The sequence below is a fragment of the Rissa tridactyla genome, chromosome 11 (genome assembly GCF_028500815.1).
Source record: "Rissa tridactyla isolate bRisTri1 chromosome 11, bRisTri1.patW.cur.20221130, whole genome shotgun sequence".
NCBI classification, from domain to species: Eukaryota; Metazoa; Chordata; class Aves; order Charadriiformes; family Laridae; genus Rissa; species Rissa tridactyla.
This window is the reverse complement of record NC_071476.1, coordinates 3,205,011-3,215,570: the sequence shown is the minus strand read 5'-3', so window position 1 is coordinate 3,215,570 and position 10,560 is coordinate 3,205,011. Positions and strand designations below refer to the sequence as shown.

General features: G+C 53.5%; 1 protein-coding gene across 1 annotated transcript; it reads right to left on the bottom strand.

Moving 5' to 3' along the window:
- Positions 1-846: 846 nt before the first annotated feature.
- LOC128916013 (uncharacterized) lies at positions 847-9,837 on the bottom strand. Its single transcript, XM_054217114.1, has 6 exons — positions 9,738-9,837; positions 9,590-9,650; positions 9,354-9,493; positions 8,440-8,490; positions 8,005-8,259; positions 847-894 (listed from the first exon to the last, which is right to left on the bottom strand). Exons 1-5 carry the CDS (start codon positions 9,771-9,773, stop codon positions 8,218-8,220), a joined length of 330 nt encoding a protein of 109 aa, XP_054073089.1. The 5' UTR covers positions 9,774-9,837; the 3' UTR covers positions 847-894; positions 8,005-8,217.
- Positions 9,838-10,560: the final 723 nt, after the last annotated feature.

The following is a 10,560-nucleotide window of genomic DNA, read 5'->3' as shown; positions in this document are numbered from 1 at the left end:
ATCTTTTTCAGTGGTCCCTTCAGACGGGGGAAGTCTCAGGCCCTGTTCAGCAGCACAGCCCCGAACACCTCCTGAGCGCAGCATTAGGGACAACGGCTGCCCCAGGAGCGTCGCGGGGCTGTCACAGACTCTGCCCCATGGGAGACATTTTCCATGTTCCCCATCCACAGGATCAGCTTCTGCTTGTCTTCCCAGAGGGACTTGCCACATCAGTTCCCCCAGCAGTTCTCCCGTGGGCATTTCTCAGATGGTCAAGGCTCATTCACACCACTCTCCTCCCTTGATTTAGTTCTCGCCATGGCTAGTTTTTCCACCAAAACCTGACAATTCACTTAAACAAAAGGTTGCCACCAGGGGGTTCTCACCGGTCTTACCTCCAGGTTACCCCTCAAGGACACATTTATGGCTCTCGAGCCGTGAAATGAGGGTGATTTTAGCCATCGTGGCCAACTTTGCAGCAATGTGCTTGAAGAGTGCTCCCATAACCTGTTCATGTGGCTCAGCTTGGGGGCAGCAGCCCTCCGCCACGGGCAGCAGGAGTCAAGAGAGGAGAGGAGCATCTTTCATCACGCCAGCCAGATTCTCCGAGAGACACCGGGCTGTTTCCTGGGACCTGCCTCGTTCTTTTCCTCACCTCCTGATTCACTCCACAAGTGTTCTCACGTGTGTGGGCTCTCCAGCGCCCTGTAAGCGGTGAGGACAGGACGTGCCGCTGCCTTTGCATAATGCACTTAAAAATCAATCAACCACGACACGCGAGTCCATTGGAAACCAGGCTTCATTAGCGCCAGTGCAAGAACAATTTGTTTTCTTCATTCCATCCAGAGCTGAGCTGGTTCTGAACTCCAAATGCTTTTGCTTTGCCACTGATGTGTTTGTGCTGACTCAGTATAACTATGAAAAAGAAAAAAAAAAAGCTTTAAATGCTTAATGCTAACCATTCTGCTGGCCAGATGAGGACTTCATGTTTTGCATAACGCAGAACACATCACACTGTGTTTAGGAACTATTTGCAAAGCACAATAGGATTTATTTTGTAATTTTATTTTTTTTTTCCACTTTAAAGGTGGGAAAGAGCCCAGGGTCAGTGCAGGGTGAGGAGCTCCAGGTGTTGCTGCAGGAGAAACCAGCTCCTCCTCTGGCTCCCAGCCACATGCACCACTTGTGCTTCTGCTGGAGTAGAGCCTCCTTAAGGTGGTCCAGCCAGCTGACAGGGCAACATGGGGATCAGGGATTTCACACCAGCTGTGTTTCATGCAAAAACATTTGTTGCAAACGTTGACGTTTGATTTGGACACATTGGGGATTAAGGAGTGACTCAGAGTGACAGCACCTACCAAGTGGTGCCTTTTTTTTGTGCAGTGAGGAGAGACCCGTGTGCTCCTTTGGGTGTCTTCAAAGGCACCATAATAAACACTTGCTAAACAGGAAAATGCACCTGCACCGGGAATGTCACGACCCCTTTTACACACGGCTGTCCCCGCTCTGCCCACCGAGCTCCTCCTGCTCGGACAAGGCTCTCACCATCAGACCTGAAAGACCTGTTGCACAGAAGTAAAAACTAGTTTCCCGATTTCAAAAGCAGTGGAAGGAGGAACGTGCCGGCATTCCAGCTGAGGAGGAGAACGAGTAAGAGCCAGTGCAGCCTGCACAGGATCAGGCTCCAGTTGCTTTTTAGGGTTTTTTTCCTGCCTAGGTGACTAGGCAAAGAGCCAGGGCCAAATCCAGCCTCAGCATCTGTGCAGACCCACTCCTGACCTCAAGGCTTACAGCACCCTTTCAGCAGCGCTGTGCCTGGATCCCGGCTTGTCTGCAAGCCTGAAGACTTGGTCTAAGGAATTATTTTTACACCTCAGTACGTGCAAATAACATGCAGGGAGTTATTTGCATCATACCCCTCCCAGCCTGTCAACAAACACATCAGCTTCCTGGAATTTTTGCTTTCTTTGCGTCACAATATTTCCAGATCCAGGACGTTATCCAACCAGCAGGTTTCTCCATTTGCCACACGCGGTTCAAAGCTGGTCCCGGTAAGTGAAGCAAAAGGAAGTGGAAGCAGGTGGCGTGGGAGACTCCTGGCTCCTCTTTTATAACAAGCACCTTTTCTTTCAGGTCTTTGTGTGCGGTAAGGGGAGCTGCTCCACGCCTGGCTTTCCCTCGGGCAGAGGCAAGCAGATTGCCACACCGGCTCCTTGGTGAGGTCCGCACTGTGCTGAGGAGGCGCTGGGCAGGGAGCAATCATCTAAATTACACCGTATTGTTCCCGTCCTGAAACTCTGCTGCTTGAGAGCTCAGAGAGGCCCTGACTCTCTCAGTAAGGAGGAGCAGATGTAAACAGGGTTGGGGAATTAAAGAAAATGTCAATATTTTCCTTTAAAGAAAACTTTAATATTTTCCCTTCTGAGTCATACAGGCTTTGCCTGAGGCATCATCATTCCTAGAGAAGTGAGTTGACTATCACATGGATTGGCAGGACACGGACCCGCGATGTAACGTTATCTCATTGCTTGTGTAACTGGGCTTATGCCTGAACTCCTGGAAACTGGAGAGCCACAGGGGGAGAGCCCAGATCCGTATCTGCCTCCTTTTACTCTCTTGGGCCAAACATCTTGGCAAAGAGGTTGGCAGAACATTATCACTCTGTCTTGGAAGCAAGTCCCACATAAAATGCATGGAGATGTCCTTTTCCATGGGCAGTCATGTACAAGCCACATACTCCTGAGAAGGCAGTACAGCTAAAAGCAAGGTCAGAAGTGTCCCCATGATCCGAGGGGAAGCCCTAGGATGAGCGATGAGACCACGGTCTGCGGTGCAGGGTGCTATAAGCTTCCCTTGATGCATTGCAATTGTTTTATTGGTGCTTCAAGGGCAGGTGAAGATCCTCCATCTGTAGGAGATCCCATGGAGAGGTCTAAAGTCAGTATGGCTCATTTAGCACCATCTAATCCTGGAGTGCATGAGGGCATGGATAACACAACCAAGCGATTAGAGCAGGAAAAGCCATACAGAACCCACTTTTTGAGGATATGAATCCACCTTTACGTTGCAGCAAGCTCCACCACTTCCAAAGGACTTGGTGTCCACAGGGAGCTCCATCCTAGCGGGCCAAACCCAGAGGTCACATCACCCACTTCATCTTCTGGATGGGGAGAGCTGATTTGTAATCAGTTGTAACTACAGGGTCAGAGAAAACTTACTGGCTTCACAAGCTGAGCCAAGGGGTGGCCAAGGGGTGACGCCGTGGTGGCCCATCATCGCAGCTCGGGGACTCACCAGGCTGCCCTGCCCCGCTCATTCACCAGCCCGTGTGGCCTTGGCTCCTTGCCCCAGCAAGAAGGGAGTACGTGCCGCCTCTCTCATTTCTTCCCTTTTTCACTCTTCCTGTTTAGCTCCCACCCACCTGACAAAGATGCCAGCAGGGCTGGCGGGGACCCAGCGCTTCCTTTTCACTTTGCCAAAGGAGGCTGCAAGTGGCGGCGGGTGGGCTCTGCAGATCATAGAATCATAGAATCATAGAATCATAGGGTTGGAAGGGACCTCTGGAGATCATCTAGTCCAACCCCCTAGATGCCCCCTAGTCCCCCCAGATGGCAGAGCCTGGTCTGCAGTGACGCCTCTATCCTGCCCGGGTCAGGTCAGGTCCAGGGTCCAGCTTGTCCCACTCATCCAGTGCCTCACTGGGGGACAGGGGGGTGCTAACTGGTGGAGGAGCCTGGCTCCCCTTCACCAGGGCCCCCACTGGGAGTGAATCTGCTGGTGCTGGTGGGGTTGTCCGGGGCGAGCGTGGGTAAGCGGCAAGGTCCTGCAGCTGAGCATCCGTCCCCCCCATGAATACTCCTTCCCCAGCAGCCAAGAGCTGCCGGGTGGGTGCTCGCCCCGGCTGTGCTGCCCGGGGGGCTGCAGATCTTTCCCCCTCTCTCTGCTCTCGGTGTTGGTTCCTGTACAGACGTCTTTCCAGGTGAGCTTTTGTGTGTAGCTTCCTCATCCTCTGCCCTGGTCTTTATTCCTTCAGCTCCAGCATCTCCACTGCCACCAGCCTGATGGCAGGCGTCCTTTTTCATGAGGACAAAAGAGCTCTTGCAAAGCCAGGGGCTGGAATTCCAGCTGAGCCGTGTCTGAGCATGGAGGAGAACGAAGCACCTTGAAGACTGGGGGAGCAATGCAGGGGGCTGCTCAGGCTCTACCTGCAGCCCCTTTTCCCCACATCCAGCCGCTGCGAAGCCCTGGACACAGGCGCTGGGCTGGATTTCAGGCAGGATGAGCAGGGCTGTGTCTCTACCACAATTAGAAATAGCAGCTTGTGGGCTCCCTGGCTGGCTGCAGCGGTGGTGGCCTGGGCAGGGAGCAGACGAGTATTTCTGGCTGTGCCCATTTTTTTTTTTTATTTTTTTTTTTCTTCCATGGGCTGTTTCGCCTCCACCTCTCGCTGCACTTCGGACGGCAGGTGAATCGTGTTTGGGTGGGTGAGTCACCCGCCCCGCCGCCAGCGCGCCCTTTCGTAACGCCCGGACCGCACGCCTTGTAAAGAGGTCAAGTTGTCAGGACTCAGCAGAAAGGTCTGTCACCCAGAAACCTGCCCTGGTGGATCTGCCGTGGCAAATTGCAGGTTTCCCTTCTCAAGAAGCCTGGCTCTGTTTCTGTGTGGATTTTAGGAATGTTATTGCGGTGAGGTTTGGGGAGTAAAGAGCCCGCTCTGCTCTTCTGAAAGAGCAAAGGCAGGAGTCCTAGAGAGGTTTGCAGGAGAGAGAAGGGCGCTGTGAAAGTTGTGTATCCTTAGAGTCCCTTTCACGAACGTGAATCCCAAGCAGTTCGGTGAATAAAGCTCTGCTATAACTTTTAACTGCTAATTAACCTAGCGAAAAGTCTTCATTTACAGATTTTCAGAATGAAGGGACAAGCTGCAGAAGGACGCAGCCCGGAGAGGAGCGAGTGTGAGTGCTCTGCTGGGAGCGGGGGCAGAAGCGGGGACTTGACCTTCCAAAACACCCTTCGCTTGCAAAACTCGGGTTCTGTTTGGGTTTTGCTTTTCTTATTAGTCAGGGCGAAAAATAGAAGAGTCGTTTCACAGGAAACCTCTGCCGGGCTCTCTGTAGAGATTAGCAGATCATAAGCAGGGCTGCAGGAATCAGCTTTTCTGGGAAAGTCAGGATTTCTAACTGTTTCCATTTTTCAGTGGAATGAAAAAGCAGCTTGAATTTTCCCATGAAGAAGGTCACTTGGGAATAGAGGAAAGATTTCTTTTTGATCTCTACCTTAGAGAGGCTCGTTTCCCTAATGGGACACTTTCTATACTAAAGCCCCTAGATGTAAGATGAAAAACTTCACTGCAACATAAAGGTCTAACCTTTCTGTTCTGAAATTGTTGGCATTTATAGAAAAAGGCCGTCATCTGGCGGCACCTCTGCCTGAAATGGTATGGAAATCAGTTCTTTCTCCATGCCTAAGCTCTCTTGGCACCTCTGCTGCTACGAGGGCCCGGATGGCCAGGTGCCATGTGGGGTCCCTGCGGGTACCCCCAGATGTTGTGAGCAGGGGCGGCACAACCCCTCCTGCTCCCCGAGAACCAGCCGAGGTTATTATATAAAGGGGAGCAAATGCGTGTAAACAAGACTTGCTTAAGTAACTCCACGTCTGCCAGTTTCTCTCGCTGGTCTTCTTTTCCTACTCCACCCCTCCGCGAGCCTGACGTGATGGGTGTCCGCGCTCCTCTCCCGGCCGGCTGAAGGCACATCAGCTCCAAGAAGCCCCAAGTTGAAGCTCGCAGATGCTTCTTCGAGCAAATGAGGTGGTTCAACACCCCGCTGAAGTCAGACCTCATGCCCAGCAGCGCTTGGGAAGCTGCTGGCTGTCACGTCTGCGGGCAAGCACCCAGCTCGGCACACCGAGGTCACGCTGGGGGACGTGTCCCACAGGACAGCCACTGTCCCCCTGCCGCTAAGGGTCCTCAGCATCCCCCAAATGTTCCACCTGCTTTTTGCCTCCTCCACTAGCTGTTTTTAGAGCCCGTAGCCCCATGGCTGGCGTGAACGCTCGTGCTGCACGCCCGTTCACGTCGCCTGGCTTCAAGCCAGGGCTGAGATTCAACGAGGACTTGGGGACACCAGGTAATTTGAAATGGGTTTCCACCCCTGCAACTTTCCAGGGAAACTTGACCGGTTCAAATCAAGGCAGCAGAGGGGAGCGAGCTACGTGCAGGACGAGGTGCCGGAGCCAGGATGGAGAACACCTCAGCTGCCGGAGGAGACGCCTGGATGTTCGCACAGCCGATGCCAGGGTGTGTTTTGCTTTTTACTCTTGTGCCACGGGGATCTGGCTGCACATGTTACGTTTGCACAGAGCTTAGCGGGGCAGCCTGAAGCAGGGACCATAAAACACAAACAGTAAAACGGCCTGGCTCAGTGTTCACCATCACCCACCAGCTCAGGGTGCACCCATGCTGGCACCAAGGATGTGAAGGTGCTGGGATTTGGGCACTGTGAGGACACGTTGGTGGGGTATCAGACAGCCGCTTGCGAGCTTCACCCACTTTGGGAGCTGAGGCCCAAGGTGCAGAGGACATTTTTAGGGCTTTTAGCTTGTCAGGTGAGATATCTGCCATCAGCTGAAAAGCGGAATCTCACGCCACTGAGATGCAACACACCTCTTGGCTCCAGCTGAGCATCTACAGGCACCCTTGACCTCAGAAAATGGCCTAGCACAGCACGCTTGAAAAGTTTCCAACCTTTAACTTAAAAAGCAAAGGCAGGGCCTCCCCTTTTCATATCCAGACACAGAGAATTTATTCCAAGAGATTGCCGTGCTGCGGGAGTATGGCCTGAGGGGACTGTAAAATGCCGCAACTCCATATACCATTTGGAAGTAGGTCGTGTCTTGTGCAAGAGTACTGCATACTTGCATGGAGGGGAAAGTAAAATATGTAAAATAACCCCCCCCACAGGGTTATTTTACATTAAAGTGCCCTTGTTCACACAGCAATAAGGCACTTTGCCTTGGTCTTTCCCTGCTGAAGCCAAACCAGCGCGTTGAAAACCAGTTTAGCTTTTGGGGTTGTTTGTTTTTCCCGTCTTCATGTTGTCTCTTTAATCTTTGTGCTGGATAATTAAGACAACATTCCTCATCATCTTTCCTGCTGTTTGGTGTGATTATACAAGAGACGGCTGCATTTGTTCCATGAAAACAAGATCTAAAAGCCACATTCTGTGGTTTCAAGTAAAATCCTCCGTGGTGCTGACTCTTAAACTCGAGTTCGGCTGAGATCTGCCTTACTCAGGAAAATGCCCTTAAAAATAGACTCCTTCAGGAAAACAAATCCAGGCAGCGACACAGCGGGGTGAGCTTGGGCTCAAGTTTGCTCTGAAGTTGTCATTGATGGTGGGACTCCTGGGCTCGGCCTGATACCGCCGGCAGCAGCGGTGGGTCGGGGTGCTGGCACTGCTCGGAGGGGCACAACGGCCTCCTCCGATGTCCCTTGTCGCCGCAGGGGACGGTGCGCTCCCCGCCCCCGGCCGCGCTGCGGGAGCCTTACAAAACAGCCGAGCGGTTATGAAACCCCGGGACCCGCCGCCACTCGTCCCCTCCCCGGTAGATGGCGGTGCCAGCTCATTTTTCCCAATATTTCCCTGGTTTGGTGTTTTGTTTTTTTTTTCTTTCCCACCCTCCCCCCCACCCCTGGCGCTGCTCCCGGTTCCAGCCCCGCGCTCCGCACACGCTCAGCCCCCGCGCTGGGGCAGCTCTGCAGGAGGGGGAGGTTGTGTTGGGGTTTCCCCCCCCCCCCGTCTTTCTAACTGCTTTTCGTATATTTTGGGTAAATTTGAAATCACAGCTCAGCACAGCCCCAGGCACCTGTCCCGGCTCAGGCTGCTCCATCCCACAGCAAGGGGCACGGAGGGGACAAGGAGGATAGAGGAGAGCCTGGTTTTGGAGGACTGTGGAGAGCCAGGGAGCCAGAGGCCTGGGATGTCTCTCCAGAGTCTTTCACGGATTTTTAAACCTGTCTGTGCTCACCCAGATCCCAGCTCCCTGCCCATTGCCTTTCCTTGGCCTTTTCCTTCTCGGGAGGCAGTGTGACTAGATGAATAAATAGCATTTCTCTTTGGAGGCCACAAACACCTTTATTTGGCTAGAAGTGGCCAAGGTCCCCTCCAGCATGCGCTGCCATTTGTATCCCCACCTCCTCGGTGTGCCCAGGGCATACGCTGCTGCTCCGGCATGGAAATACTAATCTTTGTCTTCCTTCTCATCCTTGTCACTGCCGTGGTCCTGGGGCAGGAAAAAAAAGAAAAGGGACAGTATGTGAGGGAGGTGCTGGGTGTTTTGTTTTCCGTCCCCCAGTATCTGTAGCTATGCAATAGCACCCGCAGCCAGCGTCCACGCGGGGGTTTGCAGGTGCAAATCCCTTGGGCCATCCAAGCCCCAGCACAGAGCTGTTGGTGTGGTTACCTCCGAGTCGCTGTCGGAGCTGCTGCTGCTCCTGTCCTCTTCCCCGTCTCCCTGCAGGTGCAAAGAGAGAAGGACAAGCATCACCGGGGACCCTGACACCCCGTTCGCTGCTCCAGCTAGACCCTCGAGTCAGAGAGGTGTCTGGTCCTGTGGGTATCTCGAGCCAGGCTTTGCACCGCTGGTGCTGCTGTGGACCCACGTGTGCCCATGGCCCCACAGAGACCTCCAGAGCCAAGCGCAAGGATTTAGCAAGGATTCGGTGCAGACAGCATCGCTGTCCACAGCAGCATCTCGTCTGGCTTGAAATAGGAGGAAAAGGAAGGAGAACTAACAAGGAATATTAGGAGCAAAGAGAGGGAGCTGTCTCTCAATGGAAAAGCCACAGGCGCAGAGTGATTTCTAGGCTGTGGATGGCACAGCTCCATCTGCCAGAGGTGTGGGGGTGCCACGGGTCAGACGCCGCTTCCCTTGGCGGCCGGGATGTAAATCATTTGGTGCTTTCTAACACCCTACAAACCCCGGCTGCCTCCCGTGCCTGCCTGTGCCAAGCATCCTCTCCCCAGGGCTCGGTGGTAACCTGGGGGCTCTGCATCGCTCACGTCCCCGCTGCGCCGTGCTCATCTGCAGAGGTGGCCCGACTCTGTAGCTGCCTGCGTCCCCCAGGACACCGACCGTCCTCGCAGGAGCTGGCCCCATCCCGTCGCATGCTGGGCAGGGTGGTCAGGGTGCCCCACAGACACCGCACAGCCAGTGGGACAGCTGGTCCAGGGGGGTCCCAGCACGGCCCCCCCGGCATCAGATGGTTTGGGAGGTGCTGGGCACACCCTGAGCACCGCGCTGGGGACTTTGGGGCTGGAAACCCTCCGGCAAATGGTTCAGCAGCTGATCTGCAGAAAACTCCATCATTCCCCTACCTTGTCCTCTTCCTCCTTTTTCTTCCTCTTCTTTTTGTCCTTCTCTTTTTCTCCCTCAGCCTTTTCCTTTTCTTCTTTCTCTTCTTCCTTGTCCTTTTCCTTGTCCTTGTCCTCTTTCTCCTTTTCTTCCCGTCCAAACCCTACAACAGGGCACAGAGGGAGGTTCATTGCCAGCGTGCAGCATCCAGCGCAGACGAACCCAGCAAGTCCCCCCTGGGTTCACACCAAACACTCACATTTCAGGATTGTCGACATTTCAGCGAAGCCAAAGGGGCCTGGGGCACAAGACCGTCCCACCTGCAGCACAGAGAGGACCTGAAAGAGTAACTGGAGAGTGGAGTAACCTGAGCTTTTCAGGGATGAAAACACCTCCCTGGACCCCACCACTTTGTTTTCTTTTCTCCACGAGAGAAGAGGCATTTCCTCAAAATCGCAGGGAAAAGGGTAAAGGCCACAGACTTGTGGCCTCCAGAAAAACGGACCAGACCTTGCGCCCACACAGGCAGCACCCACTGCCCTCTGCCTGGGGAAGCAGCAAGGAGAGAGTGATGGAGCCAGAGAGAGAAATCGCACAGCAAATGCACAGGGAAGTGCCTTAAACTCCCTCATGAGCAGGTGCAAATTGCAGAAATATTTAAAATTAAATGAGGATGACTCAATACAGAGCAGGTTTGGGGCTCCCAGGAGGTCTTGGCAGAAAGGAGATCTCCCCTGGGACAGGGCGAGGGCAGGGAGGGAGATGGAGGCAGCAGCAAGCAGAAGAGAAACGGAGAGCAGCGGCAAGAAAACTCCGAGCACCGATTAGGTGCCTGAAAGGTGGCAGATGAAAAGAAAAGAAAGAAGACAGCTTGCTTTAAAAACAGCAGGACCAAAGTCCATGAGAAAGGGGCAGAGGGAAGGCAGCAGGGTCAAGGGATCGGGTCCCTTCTGCTTGCAGGGAAAAACAGGGTCGCTGCTGCAGCAGGTAATTAGGAAACAGTTTCTCTTCCAGCCACTGATGGGGGGAAGCAGGATATTAATGCTTTCTTGTAATTATTTTTTTTTTTTTATCCACACAATTACATCATCTGGTTGGTATTTAGGCTTTTAAAAGAGCAGTTTCTGAGCCGATAACATTGATTTGTATTTTCTAGACAGGTTTTAAAACCCCTGGGATGCTGCAGGGCAGCAGGAAGCAGCGGGGTTTGGGGCAGCGGCAGGTTGGACG

Bases quoted from the DNA above. Each gene is read 5' to 3' on its own strand.
- LOC128916013 (XM_054217114.1), bottom strand. From the start codon at position 9,773: ATGCCTCTTCTCTCGTGGAGAAAAGAAAACAAAGTG. The intron at 9,651-9,737 runs GTGGGGTCCAGG...TCTGTGCTGCAG, and splicing joins GGAGAAAAGAAAACAAAGTG to GTGGGACGGTCTTGTGCCCC. The intron at 9,494-9,589 runs GTGAGTGTTTGG...GCCCTGTTGTAG, and splicing joins AATGTCGACAATCCTGAAAT to GGTTTGGACGGGAAGAAAAG.